The 22,754-nt window shown below is 41.8% G+C and overlaps 1 protein-coding gene across 5 annotated transcripts in view; it reads right to left on the bottom strand.

The window, feature by feature from the left end:
- The window catches only part of Bnc2 (basonuclin 2), a 407,225-nt gene extending 384,792 nt beyond the window's left edge, over positions 1 to 22,433 (bottom strand). For all 5 annotated transcript variants that reach the window (XM_052717937.1, XM_052717938.1, XM_052717942.1 and 2 more), the window contains exon 1: positions 22,340 to 22,433. In XM_052717937.1, the coding sequence (XP_052573897.1) occupies positions 22,340 to 22,342 (3 nt within the window). In that variant the 5' untranslated portion in view covers positions 22,343 to 22,433. The remainder of the gene's footprint in view (positions 1 to 22,339) is intronic.
- Between the last annotated feature and the right edge of the window lie 321 nt (positions 22,434 to 22,754).

Raw genomic sequence — 22,754 nt, 5'->3', positions numbered from 1 at the left:
AATATTTTTAGTGTGCCAAGTATATAAACTATCCATATGCCTTTACAAATCAGATTTACTCAAGAATGTTAGGAAGTGGAATTCGGAGTTCCACTTGGGAAGAAGCTTAAAGAAACAGAAACATTTCTTCTTCAGGGAAGGCTGTTGTTAGGCAGAATTCTGGGGAAATCTACTTTAACCAGTAACTTTCATATTTTCTTAATGACTTAATCGTCCAATGATCCCAAATAGCAGGTCTTACTGACTTCATCATTGTGTAAAAGCCTCTGTACCAGTCAGTGTCGTTAGTCTCAACAGCAGCAGGTGTCCCCAATCCAGTCACCTGTGACGAACAAAACATCTCTTATGATTTCCAACTCCCTGTGGAAGACGACGCATCCGCAGTTCAGCACCCAGCAAGTCTCAGCATCCCCAGCCCCTGGGATTCCACAGTCCACTGGCAGGGCTGCTCCTATTAGCCAGGCTGACATCCAGCTGTCTACAGGGCTGCTGGGATCCCACAGTTTGAAACTACCCTTCCTCTCACGTAGTCTACCAGCTGTGAATTCTGATTTCCTCACTAGACCTGAAATCAAACCTCTCTGCACTGATACTGCAGAAAAAGGCTCACAGAAGCAGGCCAGAAAGGTAGAATAAAAGAAAGAAAATAATTGCCGCTATGTTACTTCGTCCAGCTAACTTTTTCAATGTACACGTCCTTATCTGCTATTAGGAAGAAATCCCTGGGAGTCCAGTGTTTAAAACTGAAAATTACAATAGGAGTTTCAACCTCACATTGCAGGACACAGCATTCGAGTCCAATGCCTCGGCAATACTGGGTACTTCAGGACAAAATCAAGGCAAGACTTTTAAATGTGGCATGAAACTTAAAGACAGGTATGTCTGAGACAATAATTTCAGACTTTTACTTAGAGGTTTCGGGGATGGCTTGGCTGGCAAAGCACTTGGCTTGCACACACAAAGACCTCAAACTGGGAGGTGTGGTGACATGTGCTGGTTGGTACTTCCCATCTTGAGGAGACAGACAGGAGCATCTCTGGGCTTTACTGGCCAGCCAGCCTAGCCTAATTGTTGTCTTCTGGCCTCCACATGCGTGCACACACACACACATATTAGTACACATGTACACATGCGCACACACACACACAGTATTTTATTTTCAACTACAGCAAAATAATGAAAGGAAATAAACATCATAAGAGAAAACATCGTTAAATCTTAAGCAATTATCAGTAACAGAATCACAAAATCTTTTTCTCTATGCAAAGCTCCAATGGCCCATTTATTAACAAGAAAAATCACTGGCTCACCATAAAGAATATTGAATTGTCACAGATTCTGTGGCCTATTCTTAACCAAGTTCTGTCTGGAATCTCTTGAGGGCCACAGAGTACAATCACCACCCAGCACAGTGTAAGGCTAACCACCACAAACCATCACCAGCATTAACTGCTCCCCGGTCCTCAGACTTTAATTTCTAGAGACTAAGACCTGGTGAAGTTCTCTTTCAGCAGGCATGTACAAGGAACACAGGTTTTCATACATGCTGGTACACATAACAAACGTTTACTGCTCTAGTCATAAGCATGTCCAAGACAGAATTTCTAAATTAGGCTGTGAAAACTCTCCTTGGAGCATTTTCATGGAATAAACATCAAATTATTGTCCACCATGACAAGTAAGTGACCAGCACCGCATTCAGTCTTTTCTACAAGTCAATCTTTTGAAAAACTTCAAGGGAAAATAAATTCCGCAAAATTTCACTCATGCTGAGCTGTAAATTCCCAGTTCAGAGATAAAACACCCAAGTCAGCTGATACGGTGTATAATTATCAGTAAGGGCAGATGTGCTTTTCAGTTCAACTAAAATCTCTTCACTGCTACAACTTTTTCCCCAGACCCACAAAGACATGTGGTATGTATTCGCTTCTATGTGGATATTGGCTGTTAAGTCAACGATAACCAAGCTACAATCTGCAGAACCACAGAGGATCAGTTCCTTCTTCAGCCATCCATCAGGGAAGCTTCCTCCTGCAGCAGATGGGAACAAATACCCCCAGCCAGACATTACACAGAGAGTGAGTGAGAGACCTTGGAATACTCAGTCCTAAAAGGGATGTCTCCATCAAATCCCTCCTCTCAGGGCGTGGAGAGCCCTGTGGAAGAGGAGGTGGGAAGAGTGTAAGAGCCGGAGGGGACTGAAAACACCAAGAAAACGAGGCACTCTAAAGCAACTGAGCAAAGCTCACATGACCTCACAGAGACTGAAGAGGCGAGCACAGGGTCTGCACCAGGGCCTCTGGGAATATATTATGGATTCCAGTTTGGTGTTCGTGTGGGACTGCTGAGTGTATGAACAAGCAGGTCTCTGATTCTTACACCTTCTCTAGGACATTTTCCTCCTGTTGGCTTGTCTTGCCCAACTTCAATGGGATAGTCTTAGTTTTATCTTATTGTATTTTATTTTGTTATATTTTATTATTATCTCTTAGAATCCTGTTCTTTTCTAGTAAGACTGAAAGGGAATGAGAAAAGAATCTATTTTTTTTCTTTCTTTTCCTTTTTTGGCTTTTTCGAGACAGGGTTTCTCTGTGTAGCTTTGGAGCCTGTCCTGGAACTCACTTGTAGACCAGGCTGGCCTTGAACTCACAGAGATCCACCTGGCTCTACCTCCCGAGTGCTGGGATTAAAGGCATGCACCACCACCGCCAGGCTACAAGAATCTACTTTCAGTAAAAGGAAAAACAACAAAAACTTTTCCCCTGAAAGTATACTATTTCTGCAAAACATGAAGTATATAGTATGTTTTTAAAATCAAGTATCTGTGTATAGTGTTAAGCTGCTACGTGGTAGAAAACTTCATTTCTCTAGTGGGCCCTCCAGATACAACTAAAAGTTCAAACACATGCTGTGGTAGGTCTACTTCCACTGACTAGAGGTACGCATGGAAGAGATATAATTAGTTCCGACATTAGGACAGGCACACATGTTTCAACACACACACAGCTCAGAACAAGGCTTTGCTATTATATGACAGAGGCCTTAAAGCCAAGACTCAAAGAAAGGTTAGGGAGTGTGTGTGTATACTTTCTTCATTATTATTACTGAAAACTTGCCACATCAAATTATTTCTTTTAAGTTATAAGCATATTTGATTTGTATAAACATCTCTTTAAAGAATTCTCAGGAGAATTGAAAAAAAAAAGCCCTACCAACTCTTTCCCCCCTTTCTAAAAGCCTTACAAATTAAAAAGTTTACTTAATAAAGTTCATTTGATTTTAAAAAAAAAAAAAAAAAAAAACAGGACTGGTGAGATTGTCCAGTGAGTAGAGGTACCTGCCCCCAAGGCTGACAATCTGAGTTTGATGCCTGAGACCTGCATGATTGAAAGAAACCGACTCCCATGCACCCACACACTTACACAAATAAAGAATTAAATACATTAGGAAAAAGATTTGTCTTCTAAAGAAGATGCACAGTGACCAAATGCATTTAGAAAATTCTGATAATCTAATTACAGGTTTCTCAATCACGAATAAAACAAAATCTTCAAAATAAAATACATGAGGCAATGTGATTTAATTTTGACAAAGTCTGTCTGAGATATATGAAAATCCCCCCCAGACCAAAAGTATTGTGCAAAACAATTTTTCTTAAATAAAACACGAATATCAAAAAAACTAGTAGTAAATCATGACCAGTTAAGTTTTTTTTTTTTTTTTTTTTGGTTTTCCGAGACAGGGTTTCTCTGTGTAGCTTTGCGCCTTTCCTGGAACTCACTTGGTAGCCCAGGCTGGCCTCGAACTCACAGAGATCCGCCTGGCTCTGCCCCCCGAGTGCTGGGATTAAAGGCGTGCACCACCACCGCCCGGCTGACCAGTTAAGATTTTTATTCCTTGATAAAATCATAAAAAATCTAAAAAGATCAAAATGTATCTGAGCTGAGGTATAATCCCAGGATGAAGGTAGAAGCCATTACCACCACAAGTTCAAGGCCAGCCTGGTCTACATAGTAATTATAGGCCAGCCAAGGCTACATAGTGGGGTCCCATCCCAAAAAGCAAAAGTGTTGCAAAGCACCCTTTCATAAGTGACTTGACTCGGTGACTACCAAGGCTGGGGAGACTGTTCAGTGGACAGTGTGCCTGCTGTGTAAGCATCAAGACCTCAGTGAGTTCGGATCCCCAGCACCTGTGGAAGAGACAGCTCGTGGAGGTGCACATCTGCAACCTCACTGTCTTGAGGTGGAGGCAAGCGGATCCCACGGGTGCCAGGCTAGGCAAGCTAGCGGAAAGGGTGAGCTCCAGGTTCAGTGAGAGACCTTGTCTCAACAACTAACTTGGAAAGCAACTGACGAAGATATCCACGTGGACCTGTGGCTTCCACACTTGACAACACAGGCAGGTGCAGCACACAAACTCTGGCTAAGAACATTCTGATTACCAACCACTCATAAATGGTGCCTCCTTCCTGAGAATTTTTATCAAATGTAAGTTTGTTTGGCTGATAAAGTTAATACTAATACATAAATTTTAAGCAGAAAAAATCCAAAATGCCAAGGTGAACACACACACACACACACACACACACACACACACACACACACACACACACAAAATCATGAAGCAGATTTCAAATTTGACAACTCCAGACTCCCCCAAACCACACTATGCTCAACCTGCAAATGAAATCCCATAGATGAAGTCAGGTGCAGGGAAGAGGGGGTGTGCTGAATGGATGTTAGAAACATAAAGCTTGTAATTAAGTGCATTCTCGAGTATAATAACCCACCCTGGAACAAGATAAAACATTCAGTACTCAATGTAAAGCAGCTAGGCCTTACACTCCCACAGGAGTACAGCACATGACAATGAATTATGAACTAAATCCCATCCTGTAGGCCAAATGGTCCATGAAGTCAGCACACATGGTCCCTCCAAAGACACTGTTAATTATGCCCTAAGGTTTTGGTCCAGCAGAGCCTACCACCTTAAAATAAGGGCTGCAGAGCCCTCCCATCCATCGCAAACTGTGTAAGAAGCCTACTAGAGAAGTTTTACAAAAGAATGTGAGATTTGGCTAAAAGGAAAAACAAATATACAGCATATATATATATATATAAAACAAACAACACTAACGTTACTTCCAACATGAGTGTCTTAGCATTTTTATAGATACAAAAAGTCTAACATTTCAGATAAAGTTTGAAAGAAGTGAATGTAAAGTTATGTTTCTTAGAATTAAATTTACTTATTTTTTATTTCTTTAGCTTCCAGTCCCGAAAAAATATCCATCCATTTTCTAAAAAGGATGTGACTCAAAAAAAAAATGTGAATTTTGAAAATTGCTTTTCCATTTTATAACAATAAAATGATTCCAAAATCTGTAGATTCCATGCCAAATTAGTATTTTATACTATTAAGACAGACAGTAGGATAAAGTGAAAGAAAGTATAACAGCATAATTTGGCCCAAATGGTCCTAACAATAATGTCTTTCATTTTGAGGCAATGTCTCACACTGGTCCAATATGGCCTGGTATTCAATCTGTAGCCCAGGCTGACTTCAAAATACTGGTGATCTTCTTGCCTCAGCCTCACAATGCTCAAATTACAAAAACAAACCACCATTCATCCTTCCATCAATAAGGATTTTAATGGATACCCAGGAAGTCATACAAAGAAATGGATGTGTTACATCAAACCACAATCTACAGGTGCTTAAAAAAAAAAAAAAAAAAAAAAAAAAAAAAAAAAAAAAAGAAAGAAAGAGAAAGAAAAGGAACCAAAAAAAAAAAAAAAAAAGGAACCAAAACAAAAAAAGAAAAGAAAAAGCAAGGGACTGAAGAAATGGCTCGCTGGGTAGAGTGCTTGTTGTGTAAACGTGAGGACCCAAATTCGGGTCTGCAGTACCCACGTAACACACTGGTATGGCAATGCACATCTGTAATCCAAATGCCGAGAGGTGGAGGCAGAGGGAGCCCTGGTGTTTGCTGGCCAGCTTCTCTAGCCAACTGGGAGTTCCAGTTCAATCAGAGACCCTATCTCTAAAAGAAAAGCAACAAAGGAAGACTGGATGCCAGCCTCTGGCCCCCACATACCCATGAACAGGCATGGGTATCTACATGCATGGGCATGGGCACAAACACACACACATACACTCCCTATGTATTAAAGCACAAACAATAAAACTGTCTTCTTCTTCAATAACCGCCTTTTATTTTGACTTGAGTCAAGTATCAGTGTGAAAAACTCAGCCTCAAAAATATTTGAACAAATTTGTACTTCCCTAGCTCTTACCTTTCTAATGTCACCAGTATTTGTTTATGCACAACACACAGATTTGCTCAACTAAGAGAAAATATACAATGCAGGTTTATGTGTCAGCTTTTACTTTGAACCTAAAACTGTTTAATGTCACAGGGCACCCTTGCAATCTCACATTCCGCTTAAAACTTTTCCTAGCCTGATGTGGTAGCACTCGCCCATATCCCAACACTTGGGAAGGTTAAGCGGGAGAAGTGAGTTGGAAGCCAGCCTCAACTACTTAGCAAGACTCTGTCCCTATACTCTCTGAAGCTTTCAGAGGCCATGCAGGGTCATATTTTCACTCTAAATTCATAAAATCTACCCTAAAATAGAACCATCAACTGTTTGGCACATGGGAGTTGGTTATACAAGTCTATAAAATGACAATTTGGTCAATGGAATGATGCAATAAGCATGCATGTATGTATATGTGATTCTGGATCTGCATAAAATCTCACATCAGTTCTTACAAAGCTAAGTGTTTTTCTTTTTTCATGGATTTAAAGTTCTTAAAGTTGTAGGGGGAAAGAGCCAATATGAATGCTAGCACCTCAAGAGACTACCATTCTTCCAACATTACCATTGCTCAAATGTCTGATTCACCATTTATGACTACTTTCTAAGTCAACTTATTAACTGAATTTGAAAAATTAATTTTGCCTTTTCTTATAAAAAATGGAATCATATTACTTTATCATCAACCAAATTCATTATGTTGTTGAATGATTCAGAGCCAAAACTTAGTTTATAGAAATCTTGATAGCATAAAAAGACTTAAAAGAATTAGACATGGGGTGCCTAACACCAATTTCAAATGAATAGCTCAAAGGCAAGCATTTATAGCTATGGCATCATTACTGTATGATCTTCTTGGATAACTAATTTATCAAAAACAGTATATGTATCTGCTTATTTGTGGTTTTCAACTTTTCCTAGAATACTCATTAGTACATTAATTACTTCAATATTTCATTCAGGTTTATGGATCTTATCAGACACCTCATTAAAGTTCTTCGAAGGTAATGATTTTTTTCTTTTTGAGACAGGCTCTCATGTAGCCCTGGATGACCTTGAACTCCTGATCCTCCTTCCTCTACCTCCTGAATGCCAGAATTTTTAACTACCCAAGCCTCTATTATACAATTTTATCTCACTTAAGAGGATATTTAAAATCAGTGCCCAAATACACTGCCTTGCAAATATTACATAAATCATCAGTTTATTCTCCTGTAAGTACTTCAAAATTGTAACCGGAGTTGCAAAGTGGTAGCAAAGGTCACAGCACTCAACTGTCTGGTACGTGTATTATATCTCAATAAAGTTGTTTCTAGAAATTTAAATCATGGACACACAAAGAAATCAACAATATTTAAAAGTCTAAGCTACTCAAAATTATGGGGAAGACAATTAAAAGATTAATCCAAAGCCCAGATCACACCAAAACAGACCAACCAGCTAACATTTGCAGTCACTAAAATAACTCAGCTATCTTCTCATATGTTAGCACAATATCAAGGGTCCCACACATGAATACTCTAACTGAAGACGTGGAAATCCCATAGGGATATGGTGATACATTTTTAAATGCAGCACTCAACAAACTCAAGACTCCTGCACAGCAGATGCTGTGTCTCGGCAGGATGGCGGCAGGAGAAGCCGTCAATGAAGAACGTGAGTGTCACCCAGAGAGCAGGGCCACCTGAGAGGACTTGCCCAGAACACAATCAGGAAGAGACACGGAAGGGGAAGACTGGAGGTGGGGTCCTGAGAAAGAAGTGCTGGAGAAGGCCATCAAATTATGAAGTGGCATTATTTCAACTGCTCTTAGTTTCCCTGGTTTTTGTTTTGTTTTTTAATGATTGACTAATTCCAAGGCCTACTGCATGCTAGGCACTGGGTGCTCCCAGCAGGCTACATCTCAGTTCTTCAGTGTATCTTTCTAATTACATTTCATCAGTGTTCCACATCACCTAAGCAATCTCTTCATTCTCTCCTCTACCCACCCCACTTAATCTTCTACTTGCACCCTTTTTCAAGTGGAAATTGTTATTATTTTTGTTTGTTTGTTTGTTTGGGACAGGGTTTCTCTGTGTAGCCCTGGCTGTCCTAGAACTCTCTATGTAGACCTGGCTGTTCACAAGCTCACAGAGATCCACTTACCTCTGCCTCCCAATTACTGGGATTAAAGCCATGCAACCCCCACCACCCGGCTCAAATGTAAAATTTCAAGTGTAAGAAACCTTTTTAAGCAAACAAAAAAGTCTCACTTTTACTATGATTGCTCTGAAACATCCACACGGCCTAAAACTAAGACTAAAACTGAGATGTTCCTAGGGGAACCATGAAAACGGACGGCTCCACCAACTTCCGCCTTGCAGGCTGCTATCAAGTGGATGTTCTGAGTCTTATCTCTCCCCTTCTCTTCTCCTAACATGTCTGTCTCCACAGAGGGTTCATAAAGGAACGAGGGGCTGAAGGTTAAAACTAAGTAGCGCTAGTGAAGAAGTGCTGATACCCAATGACAGAGCACCGCTTTCCCTTTTTCATCTTTTGTTAATCATAAAACAATACTCTGGAAGTCAGACATCACACAGTATGCAACACTCTTAGCGTAGTGTTAGTGTTAGTATCTAATACTTCAGCATCTAATGCTGACTCAAACCTTTTAAGGGGGAAGAGAACCAGAAAACAAAAGCAGGACACACCTCACACCAACACCAAAAGCAGTTGACTCCACCGAACTAGAAGGTCACTGTCAGAGCACGACATTTCCCTATGAGGTTTGGGATAGAGTGGCTTTCTTCAGTGTTCTAACTATACCCAAGCCTTTTTTTTTTTTTTTTTTTAACATGATGTATCTCCTTCTTCCCCCAGACTGCAGTCTTGGCCTACGGCCTGTCTCCATGTTCACCTACCACATACAGACACCAGGTTGCAGAGAGAAGCAGCATGAACTATTCTCCAAGCAATTTAAATGAGTGGAATGAGGATTGCTATCTGTATCAAACCCCTAAAACCTTAACAGATGCAGTCACTTTAACAAGTCGATCCCAACTGGGCAGTGATGGTGCACACCGTCAATCTCAGTACTCAGGAGGCAGAGACATGTTGGTCTCTGAGTTCCAAGTTCCCTGACAGCCAAGCCAGAGCTGTTGTTACACAGAGAAACTGTCTTGAAAAATCAGACAGCCCCATCCCCCAAAAAAACCCCAAGTACATCCTGGGACAACTGACTAAGATCTACTTGAGAATATTAATATAGCTAAAGATAAAGGATCTGTTAATCATCGAGAGAATGGGAAGCAGAAGAAGATGCAAGAGGGGTAAAGGCTGTTGAAATTCTTTACCTAGGCACTAGGCCTAGGAGAGGAGCCAGAGCGTGCCCTACAATCAACACAAAGTTCTCCCTATCGGAGAGGAAGAACTCACAACTCCCATGCCCATCCTTCATGGCCTCTGATCAAATTTCAAACTAACAAAGTAATAAGCAACATTTGCATTATAATTTGACACCTACTTTAATCATAGGATACACAGTTATACACATCCCCATGGCACACGTACACAGGTGTGTGCGTGTGTGTATGTGTGTGTGTTTACTCCCACCCCTCACATCTACAAGTATGTGTGCCTTTTACTCCCATACCTCACATGCACAGGTGTGTGTGTGTGTGTGTGTGTGTGTGTGTGTGTGTGTGTGTGTGTGCCTGTTACTCTCACCTCTCAGTCAGTGGAAAAAAACATGAGCCACTAAAGGAAAGGTTGTTTTGAAAAGAAGACTGAAGAAACCATGTTTCTAGCTGTAGCATTAAAGACCAACTTCACACTATGGTTATTCTTTAAAGGTATTTATCCTGTAATGTATTTTATGTTGTTCAATGTTAGGGTTATAGCTTCGACTTTTATGCATAAAACCTGCAGCACTAAAGTGTCATATATATCACAAAAACTGGTTCAATTTTAAATTCTAAAATGACTGAAATGGAAAGGGGGGGGGAGTAGTAGTGGACACCTTGTAATACCAGCACTCAGGAGGTAAAAACAAAAGGATTCGAGGATCCAAGCCAGCCTCAGCTACATAACAACTTTGTAGCTGTCTCAAAACAAAACAAGACTAAAAAAAAAACTCTATAAATTTTGAGCTAAACTTTGCAAAACAAAGCAACTAGAGCACACACACCTGGGCAGGATACAGAACTTGAACATAAAAACTGAACAGCTGAAGAGCTATTCTTATTCTAATCAGCCAGCTCACAACTGCCTAAGGCAAGTGGTTCTCAACCTCCTAACACTGCAACCCTTTAATAGGGTCTCCTCAGGCTGTGGTGACCCCCACCCACAAAATTATTTTCGTTGCTACTTTGTAACTGTAATTTTCCTATGAATCACAGTAAATATCTGATATACAGGACATCTGAAATGTAACCCCTGTGAAAGCGCCATCAGACCCCCCAAAGGGGTCACTGCCCACAGGTTGAGAAACACTGGCCTAGAGGCTCATGTAAAATGTCCAGTGAGTTAGTTATTCTACATACAGTAAGCAGACATCCACCAGCTGGCTCTTAAGACTTACAATGTTGGTCTAGGCACACATCTGAGTAATGGAACTCTTGTCTCCCATGCCCACCACTCTGGGTTTGACACCAAGCATGAAAAAAGAATGATTTATACCTCTGTCATATCAGTACCTCAGAACCACCATTTCATATTTCTAAAACATTTTGGTGGCCCACACTCATTATTGATCTATGTCATCAATAAATATATCTCGATCCATCTGTCTCTCCAATTGCTCTCGCTCTCTCTTTCTCTAACCCAACTCCCAGGCTCACGTCATTTCCCCACCTCTGTCGTCAGGTAGCTGAGACTACAGCCACATCTCTGCTCCCAGCTTCTCATGGACACTGCTGTCACACATTCATACACGCTTACACAGACGGACAAACGGTCCGCCACTGTGTCAGTGACTGGTTGCTCTTTGTGATCACAAGTACCACTACGATGACCAAAGCACAGCTCTAAGTCTATGTGATAATTCTCTAATAAAGGACATTTAATATGAAAAATCTGGGTAGTTCTCATCCTGTTTCAGTCTCAGCACACTGGCTAGCAAGACCATGAGAAAAGGAGACCTGAGTGACGCAACCATTTGTTCTGGGTTCTTCTCTGCCCCCCTCACAGTGCCTCCAGTGACACCAGGAGATTCATTGCCCCTACGGTCCATCAAAGCCACTAGGAGAACCCCAGAAAACAAGCGGCAGTTACTGGCTACAATGACTGTGTACTCTGGGTATGGATCCGCTGTACCTTTCTCTAGAGTAAGGCACCAACTACCTAAAAAGTAAGGACCTGTAATTCATCCCTTTAAAGATAGGAAGAAAGTTTAAGAGGCGCCATCTCTGAGAAATGGATTTAACTCTCGTACTACATACTATTGTAAATAAACTAATGACATTTAAATTTGGCTTGAGACTTGGTAGAACTTCTGAGATTAAAAAAAAAATCTATGCTGTAAATTGTATTCGGGGTTAATATGTTCTGGAGCAAAACTGTTTCATCTATCAATAATAATCCAAAGAACTGTGATGTTTTATTCCACTCACCATTTTGAATGAGAGACAATTCTCAACTGTCATACTGTGTTTCTGTACGCAAACTTGTCAGGTTGATAGAGTGAACCTCTCTGATCTGCTCATTACAGAACAGCATTATGAAGAGAGCAGAAGCCTTGGGACAGAGAACTGAGTAGCCTTTCTCTGCCTAATTTTGCCATTTTAGCTAATGACATTCTTTATGTCCCCCAAATCATATATATGATATCAATCAATAATTACACATGATTTTCTTAATCCATGTACATAGTACATAAATATAAGAACATGCCAAGACATACTAAGAACAGAAAAGTAACAATGTTTAATGTGAACAAATTATAAAATTGGATGTGGGTCAGCGGAAGAGTGCTTGTCTCTCACATGAGAGGCCTTAGTTCAATCCCCAGTAAACGGGAAAAAAAGAAAAAATATACAATCAAAAATCATGTATCTAATAAATATGAAATTTTATGTCATACCAATTTTATAAATTATTTTAAATCCTCAACAGAATATCCACAGGGAAGAAAGTTAATTCTCAAATTATGTCATAAAGTATCACTTTAAATTGGCTAATTACTGTTTTTATATGTAAACACTTATGAGGGAAAAAAACCCACATTCTCTCCAAATATAAATGTGACCACTTGGCCACCTAATTAATAGTTGATGCCAAATAATAATGAAGTTTTGTCTAAAATAACTGGCACAAAGCCAAAAACAGACAAAGCAATTAAATAAGAATGGCCCATCAGAATACTGAAAAAGCAATTATTTAAGCAGAAATGAATATAGATCTTATTAACATGAATGAAAAGAAAATTGGATCTTTTCTTTTAAACATTCCCTTTTACTCAGCAATGATCCAACTTCGCTGCTCCTAAATTAAGTGATCTCTCATGTGCTCTCAGGCTTCTCTAACTCGGTAATGGGAAGTTTTAAAAATACACCAGGTACGTTGGAGAGCAAGCTATTTGCAAACACGTCATGCCAGATTTAAACATAGTATTTACTTAAAACTTAACTGAGCCAGTTCTTTTAGGTTTGTGTATCATAAAACAATTTTCGGTTTATATCTGTTGGTGATTTTTTTGTTGTTGTTGTTCACGGTGTGCTGTCTAGAAGACAAATTCTCTCAATAATGTTTTCTTCCCTCCTTTCCTTTTGAGGTATTTATAAAACCAAAAACAATTATTTCTAGGTACTTAATTCCAGCCTCCAGGGCATGAAGTGTGTCTGTTATCATACAGAACACCTAGAATGCTTTTAAACTCAATGGTAATTAAGAACCATCAAAGCAAACCCTGGCTGTCTCACAAGGAACCAGTACCTGTCATCTTCTGGCTACCGAATGACACATTTCTTGTCCCCTGGAGTACCACCAAGAGTTTTTTTACCCAAACAATAGAATGTACTTTCTGAACGTAGCCTTTACTCTTTTAGGGATCAGATAAATCTGAGCTTTCAATGTAAACCGCTCAAGGCAGCAAAAGCAAGGGCAGGCACATGGAGCTACATCCAACTTAAAAGCTCCTACACAGCCAAGGCAGGAGCAGCAACAAGCAGAAGGAAAGATAACCCACAATCAGAAAGTCGATATGACAGTAATATCCAACATATACAGAAAACTCAAAACCAGAGAAATGGACAAAATGGACAGAAGCCAAAAAGGGGTCATGTGTACCTATCACCACAAGAGAGCAGAAGCTAAATGGTAGCCAGAAGTCAGGGCTGACGGCTTAAGTCTGTAATAACAGCTACTAGAGAGACTGAGGCAGAAGGATGGTAAATCCACGAGTTCAAGGTCAGTCTGGGAAACTCAGTAAGATCTGTCTCAAAACACAAAAAGAGTGTGGCATATAGCTCGACGGTAGAGTGCTTATCTAACATGGGGGAGGCCCTAGATTCAATCCTCAGTACTGATAGAGTGGGGGTGGGGGAAAGATCGTGACAACATCCCTGGATTTCAAGACCAGCAGAGGCAACAAAACCACACAGGGATAGGTCACGTCACATTTGTTACAGTCATATTTCTCTCACTATCATAAAATAACCACCGTTATTGGTGACAATATGGAGAAACTGAAACACTTGGACACTATTGGCAAGAACATAAAGTGGTACAAGTATGACCAAAAAAATGTATGGTGATTTCTCAAACTACAAAAGCCAGACTACCATGTGGTGTGACCTAGCAACCTACATTCACGTGTTATCCAAAGCAACAGGAAAAAAGCAGAGTGTAAATCCTCGTGACCTTAAGTTCAACAATGGCTTGGGGTTTCGTTTTGTTTTATTTTTGACAACATACCAAAAGTGAGAACACGGAAAACATTATGTAAGTTGGACTTCATCAAAGTTTAAGACTTCTCATCTTACACTGATGGATAGAGCTAGGAACTTTTCTGAGGGTCATTGTTGCTCTTGTATTGAGTTGTTACCACTTAGTATGCAATAAAATCTTGTCTGGAAGAAACTTTAAACTTCTTTCAACAATTTTTTTTTTTGAGACAGGGTTTCTCTGTGTAGTTTTGGTGCCTGTCCTGGATCTCGCTCTGTAGACCAGGCTGGCCTCGAACTCACGGAGATCCACCTGCCTCTGCCTCCTGAGTGCTGGGATTAAAAGCACGCACCACCACCTCCACCACCGCCCAGCTCCAAACTTTTTAAACTTGCTTCAAAAAAACATCAAAAAAGTAAAAAGACAGCTCACTGAGTGGGAAAAAGTATCAGTAAATCTTTAATCAGATAAAGGATTGTAACCTTGCTATATCAAGAGCATTTACACCTCAACTATTAAAAAGCAACCCAGGGCCAGTGAATGGTTTAGCAGACAAAGGTGCTTGCTGCCAAGCTTGACAACCTCAGTTCGATCCCTGGAATCCACATAGTGGAACAGAGAGCTGACATGCGCCGTGGCACACATACATACTCCTAACTCTCACCACACACATGTAATAGATATTGTTTTAAGACCACAAGAATTTTTTTAAAGATGACCCAAATGGAAAACAGGCAAAGGAGGCCACATGACCCAGCAATTCTTCTCATAGGTATACATCCAAGAGAAATAAAAACATGTCTGACAAAGATAGAGGGAAAAAAAAAAAAGCTTTTGACAAATGTTCGCAGAAGCATTCCTCATAATAGTCAAAAATGTCCATTAATTGATGAAGGAAAATGAAACAGTGTATCCATATAATGGGGGTATTATTAAGGCACATTTTAAATGATTATACAATATGTGAATTATCTCTCAATAAAGTATTTAAAATACTAAAGTAAACCACTGTGATTTATATCTTCCTATCACATAAAACAAGCAATTGAAAAAATTAAAATAAAAAAAAACTTGGAGATCACCAGACTGGTTGTTTGGCCAATAGGAATGAGCAGGCAATGAAACAGCTACCTTGTATAAAAAAGTCTATGCGTGGAAATGCTATGACGAAATCCATTACACTGTGTGCTCCCTTTAAAAAACTGCTTTCCAGGGCTGGAGAGATGGCTCAGCAGTTAAGAGCACTGGCTTCTCTTCCAGAGGACCTGAGTTCAATTCCCAGCAACCACATGGTGGCTCACAACCATCTGTAACAAGAACTGGCACCTTCTTCTGGCCTGCAGGCATACATGCAGACAGAGTACTGTATACACAATAAATAAATAAAATCTTAAAAAAAGAAAAAAAAAAAACTGCTTTCCAGACACTAAGTGAAGATTAGACAAGACACTAGAACCAATGGCGTTCATTCCCATTCTCTGCTTTCTTCTCACTGGCCTGGAACTCACCAATGAGGCTGGGCTGGCTGGCCAGTGAACCTCAGGGATCTACCTGCCTGTCACTGACTTCCTCTGAGCATGGAGAACACAAGTGCAAGCTACCCTGCCTGGCCTTTTGCGTGGACAAGGAACAAGGGGAGGTCTTCGTGAGTGAGCGATAGGCCTTCTACCAACTGGGCCACAATCCCAGCCGCTTTGGAAAGTTCTTAAAGAGTAATTTATCATGAAATTTCAAAAGGAATCTTTTTCAATTCTAAATCTACAAATATTTGTCTTTGTTATTATTTAGAAATGAGCTGCACCCCCTTCCCTTTCCCCTCCACGTCACAGCAACCATGGAAACACATCTATAAGAAAGGGGGGCAGCTATGGCAGGGAGATCCATAGCAAAGCAGAGAACAGGAAGAGTCATGGGCTACATTATTTTTATAGACTTAAAAAACATACACATCTCTGTAAAACATCTTTTAATTATTTTGCGGTATTTACAATTCAGAGAAATAACGAACATAATCATTCCCATAGCCAGTATAAAAAAGTAGTTATAATATAGCATAATAGCTATCAGAAATAACACTTTTGTCCTCTGAGATTAAAGGAAAAAATGAGACTTTCCATTCCTGTCAAAGGTATTCAATTTTCCCCTCAAATGAAGTTTAGATGAAAACAATGTGACTGACAATCTCCGCACAGGCAGATCTTGGCAACTCCCAACTCTGTCTATCTCCTTGGCCAGTTAAGCAAAATTCCTTCACTAACTGTTAGTCTGCGAAACAACTCCTACCAAGCTCATTACTGCCTCTGTCAGCCTATCCCCCATGTCGCGCATTTATCCCTGGGATGCAGATCAACATGTGGCACATGTCCCTGACATGCAGAGAAGAGCTGCACCCCAGGACAGCAGCATGCACGACAATGGTCTCCACTCTGACTTCTTTGTGGTTGCTGGGATGTAACCGAGAAATCTAATAACTGTGACAGTGGGGCCTTTCGGGTTTTCCTTGCCTTTCCAGACAGTGAAGCTGCGCAGACACTAATGAAAGGTTAAATGAATAGGAATAGCTGACAAGACATACAATAAAGAAGGGGCTTGGTAATCCACAGACACTGAGCAGAGATCCTCGGCTCAAGCAGAGAAAGGACAGCGCATCGTCGAGTCACAATATTTAAAACAGCTTGCTATACACAGAGGCTTTTTGTCTGGGTACACGTCTGGCTTTGGACTGCAGGGGGAAGAAAAGGATACTAAGAAGGGATTTCAGTATGGGGCACTTGGGCAAATGTAAGGTCATAATAAGAGAAAAATGTTTTGTGTGGGTTGTTACATCGTTGTATTAAATACAAAAAAACAAACAAACAAAAAACCCAGCAGGGACAGTGAACTCATGAACCCCCAGTTCCAAGACAATACTGTACATTTTGACAAGTCTTAAATACTGCATCCAGCAGGCAGGCTTGATGCGATTTCCACTGGTTAGATACACATGCAGTGACTCATTAGCAGTTCCACATCCTGCCTTCCCTGTAGAAGGATCCCTGATCCTGGAGTTCTGGTCCTTAGTCTGAATCGGTTACAATTCAACTGAAACTCCCAAGCACCTTGGACTCTGTAAAACTGCCTAGCAGTTGCTATAAAGAAGATGAATTTATCATGCTGGCAATTTGTAAAGTACAAAACAAACCCCTCGTAATTTCAAGGGGCTACAACTGTGACAGGGCTTTAACTAGAATTCTCAACTGCAAAACTTAGCTGTCACCTGACTCACTACACCTTCAATGTTGTCTTCCTTGAGTAACAAATCCGAGATGAGTAGAGCAAAACTCAGTCCCTATGAAAGGAAGCAAAAACGGTCCAGAATGTCGAAGCAATAAAAAGGACAAAATTTACATTGTTATATACGCAGATTTTTAAAAGAAAATGGTACACTTCTGTTATGGCAAAAACTTTTAAAATGACATGTCTGTACTACTGCTCTTATGCATATTCATGAGATAGAATATAGGCTCACAACAAATGGTAAAGGAAACCGAGAACGTGTTTTAAGACAAGGGAGGCCCTTTGAACAGCCAAATTAAATTATAGCTGAACTTTTGAGTGGACTGAGGGTTCTAATAAGCAACAAATAAAGACTTTTATTGGCTAGCAACATAATGAGAGCTTCTGTGCAAGGAGACTAATCTGAGCAGTCTATCTTCCTGGATATAAGATTCAGATTTACTTACATGGTAAATAAATGTCCAAAGTAATACCCCTAAAATACTAGTATATAAATAATGAAAAGCAATCACGATCACTGATTATTTAATATAAGCATATCGCAAATTTTACTAGGACTGATAAATGTGAAATTAAATGCCAAATAGTAAATATGAAAACATTCAAGTCCTGCCATTTAAATGTAGCTTATTTACTGGTTAATAATATATCAAATTTACCAATGATCTGCTTCGATGTTTACAACATGAAGCCCTTCTTTTGAAGGAAAATTTCTCTCCAAAATATGTAGCTGTATGCAAAACTACTTCAAAACATCACCTATGGAGGTAAGTACCTTTCTTCTGTGAACTAAAATAAGGTAGTAAGCGCCTCAGTGACAGGGTAGGAAGTTGCTTTTAACAGAAGTTTGAAAGTGGGCCTGGCAACATGAGACTAACTCCTTCAGTCCACACAGTGACACAGCAGTTAGGCAAACTAAAACGCTTAAAATGTTTGGTTGAATTTTTCCTAATTCAAATCACCTCAAAGGTAAAGTCCTAGAAAGCTCAGCTGATTCCTTAACTATTCGCAAAGGAGAATCTGCTGCTATGACCAGTGTGTATGTGTGTGTGTGTGTGTGTGTGTGTGTGTGTGTGTATCTCACCTCCAATCCAAAACTCTATGCCTGTGTTGTGAAACATTCTAACTGCCAGAGTACTGTTTTTAAAACCTTAAGTATATCTAATAAAATCATGAAGCTCCCTCTAGCTCTTTAGAGAGCTAACCAACTATACTATGTAACTCCTGACCAACAAGAGATGTTGCAGGAGAACTGCTGTTTTCAACTCTGTTTCTTGTCAGGATGCAGATGTTAAATGAGACCATCTGCAGAGGAATTCAGAAAGCACCACTCCTTTATATATTCATTAAGACTATTAATTGCTCCCAACTTAAGCTTTATGTACAACACTCTATAGTGAAACTAACCTGGCTGAACTATCTACGCCTGCCTTCTGAATTTACATTTACTCACCTTGCATAAAATGAATTTTAATCTCAAAAAACAGCATGTGAACACTTCAAAGAAATTCAACTTGTAATCTGGGCCTCAATTTTAAAAGTCTACCTTTAAATTTTAAAAAATCTTGGAGGACAGAATAACCTACTTTATTAACAGTGCATCTGTGGAATTTATATAAAACAAAGATACTGATGGTAATTCATAGAAAAATCTTCATGCACCATAATATTTATATACAATGCTGGTAATGACTTTTTTATTGTTTAATCTTTTCAGCAATTCAGTATTGAATATTTGGAGGTTGTAGTTATTTAGAAGACTATAAATAATATAGTTGGAATATGCCATTGATGTTTGGTTCATCTTACAATAGCCATAAAAGCCACTATTCCTCTGGCAGATCACTCCAAACAAGTGAATATGAACATTGCTAAATCAAACCCTTCATGCTTGCTCCAGCCATCTTCCAAACATTTGCAGAATATTTAAAATGGCACCGAAGCTTAACTCTAAATTTAAAGGAAGGGAAACCACTAGCTTCAAGTCATCACCTACTTGGACTCCCTTAACACAGGAAATATTCCCAGGAACAACAAAAAGAGCAGCTCCCTCTCCTCTCTCACCCCCACCCCCTTTCTGTGCCAGTGTCCAATTTCTTCTTCTCTGAACAGCTGTATTATCCAACTTAAGTTGCTCTGCTAATTCCAGTCCCTCAAGGACTAACTTGGAAGGCAAAAAAATACAAGAAAAGATCAATTTGCTAGGGAAGATCAAATGAGAAAACTGTGGGGACAGCACCAGGTCAGCTTGTGGAGAACTAAGCAGACCTGTTCTTCATTAACTGCGGCTCTCTGGGGATGTCACACACTACCTGTCCATGGGCTTTATTGAACCGCCTAACCCGCCTCTCTGTTCCATTCTTCTGGGCCCAAGTGAATCATATCCTGCTGCTGACAAGTTAGCAGGGGACTGCGGCTGCAACATGAAAGTACTTTTCTTTCTTGTCTAAATCAGGCAGATTTTTGAAAAGACGACACAGCATTGACTCGTGACATGGCAAGATGAAACGAGAGGTCTGGGCCGGTCTTGGAGCTTCGCAGATAAAAGTAATCAAATGACACTCCTGGAATGCAAATTGGCATTCTTGACTGCAGCAATTGCACAACCATGAAACATCCCTGACAGCAAGCAAGATTAGGACAAAATGTTATGTAAAGCACTGAACTCAAAAACTCTCACTTGAAAATTCAAACTGTAACACTTACATTTTAATACAGCAACAGTCAGCTCTGCTTTTGTCTGCTCCTTTTGGTAATCACATATCCCTGCCTGACAGATAACTTACATCTCAGGTAGAAGAAGAAAAAAAAAAATCAGGTGTTAGCAATGCACTGCTGCTATTAATATTCTCTCAATATTTATTTTAAAAATCCCATGAGGTTCATTTTTACCCCAAGTTTTACATGCAAACACAACCCAACAATATTCTCATTGGATTAGGGGAAGGGGGCTCATTTCAGACATGCCTGGAAAGATCCTCTATACGAAGTTCAGACCCAGGTTTACTAGCCCTTCTCTCAGGTGAAGGTATTCCCGTGCTTTGGTAAAGTGATCAGCAATCTGGACTTTAAATACACTGCTCTCTGGGAACAGAAGGAGTACCTACAACACAGAACTTCATTAAGACTGAACAAGCTTAAATGAAACGACTACACATGATATAAGACACAGAGCCTTTAAGGGTTCACAAGGGATTCTCACGTGCCCGATTCCAAAGGGTAAAAGGAAGTTCTACCAAACGCCTACAAGGCTCAGTATTAGAGGACATCTCCAGAGCAGAAACACTCGCATGCTCTAAGTGGAATTTATTTCTGGCACCATGTCTGTACACAAAACATCTAAAAGTGCAGAATACAAAACACTGGAAGACAAATGGACTCAGCCACTGCTCAAAGTGACTATGAAAGGGGAATGGATCTGTAGACAAACAGTAACCCTGGCCAGAGGAAGAAAAAGATGTACAACTGGCTTTTATAATGTTCTTGTGTAAAATGCCGTTGCAAGAAAGTCTCCACCTCTAAATAGATATATTTCTCATTTTGTTCTGATGCCTCACTTAAACACAGGCTCCAACAACTCCAACTGTCCACGAAGTACATAAAAAATAATAAAACAGGCCACTTTCTGCCACTTTAATCCTGGGTACACAGGATTATTTTATGATGTCTTTTGTACATCAGTTTTACAACAGCTTGACTCTAGGGTAAATGGGAAGCATCATAAATCGCACGCTGCTTTCAAAACCTCTTTAATTTCTGTCAGCAATACTGTAACCGCAGTCCTGGGTGCATTTTGTATGTGTGTATGTCTGCATTTGACAGTACCTTCTCCTACATTCCAGTTGTGACTTTGATCTCTGAAACAAGAGATGTCACATCAGGGGGAAGGGAAGGGGAAAAAAAAATGTCAACCTGCTATCACCCCGTTTCTTATACATCCCATCTACATAGGGCCCACAGCATATCAGAGCCCCCAAGTGGGGGTAACAACAGCGACACTGGGTGGTGGGGAACTCAAGGAAAGGAGTGGTCAAGCCCCATTTCTAACAAATGTCTTCCCCCGAAAGCGGACATCATCACGGACATCGCAGCTCATCACCGGGTGAACTAATTGCCCGCTTCCTCGCTGCAGAGAAGCCGTCCCTTCCTTCGAGGGGCTGTGCTGGAGTCCCACTGCGCTGCGCCATCCCTTCTCCTCCACCATTTGCACCTACAAGTTTTTTGAAATCTCTGCCTCACCCCACGGGAGGTTTCGTCTAGTTTGGTCTTGACGACCCCCCCGCCACACACACACACATTTAAAAAAAAAATCCTGCCCCCGTTCCACGTCTCAAATCCCACGGTCCAGCCGGTGTGTGCGTGCAGCGGGCCGGCTGCTTCAGAACCGCACTTCGGGAAAGCACACACGTGTCTGTCTAGCGGGATTTGACTGGCGGCGGCGTCCGCGTCCTCCGCAGCGGCGCGGGCATCGCGGCGGTCCCCACGCGGGCCGCGCCCCGGCCGGCACCCACGCCGGGCCGCCGCTCGGGCTCTGCACCCGCCGGCCAAGTTGGGAAAGTTGTCGCGGGTCCCGCTCGCTCGGTGCATCCCCGCGTCCCCGCGTCCCGCGCCCTCCCCGAGGGCTCCGGGTCCCCAGAGCCGGGGGACCGCCGGCCGCTCACCTAAGACCGCCCGCCCTCCCGCTCGCAGCCGCCTCGCTAACTTGGGGCCAAGTTGGGGTGAAGGAGGGGTGGATTTGGGGAGCGCCGGCGGCTGCCCGCCTCCTCGCGCCGCGGCGCTAGAGGAGGAGAACGCGGCCCGCCGCGGCCCCGGGGCGTCCCGCCCGGGGTCAGTCCCTACCAAGTGCAGACGCAAGCGGAGAGGAGGTGGAAACTTCTTACCATCTCGGCATGCTGGTTGTCAAGTGCAGCCCCCGCCTCTCGGTCTCCTCTTAGCGGCCGCGCCTGGACCAGCCCCTCGGCCGCCTCAGCTCGCCGCTCGGCCTGCTCCCTCCCCCGCCCGGCCGCTCCGGGCCGCGCTCGCCGCCCGCCCGGCCGCGCCACTCCCCGCCCGCCCGCCCGCCCGCGCGCGCCCTCGCCGCTGGCCCCTCGGCGCTCAGGTGACTGATTTACACCCGCGCCCAGGGTCGCGCTCGCTCCCCCGAGCCGGCGCTCCGACTTGCCCCGCTCCTCCCCGGGCCGAAGGAGACAAGCAAAAAAGGGAACGGACTGTCCGGGAGGGGGGCTGCTGGCGAGGCGGGGTGGGGGGTGCGCGCGACGGCGCGGGGCGGGGTGGGGTGGGGTGGGGGGGACCGGC

Source organism: Peromyscus californicus, unplaced genomic scaffold, assembly GCF_007827085.1.
Source record: "Peromyscus californicus insignis strain IS unplaced genomic scaffold, ASM782708v3 Scaffold_5__1_contigs__length_169319896, whole genome shotgun sequence".
Lineage (NCBI taxonomy): Eukaryota > Metazoa > Chordata > Mammalia > Rodentia > Cricetidae > Peromyscus > Peromyscus californicus.
Note: the sequence above shows the minus strand (reverse complement) of the source record. Positions and strands in the feature narration are given on the sequence as shown.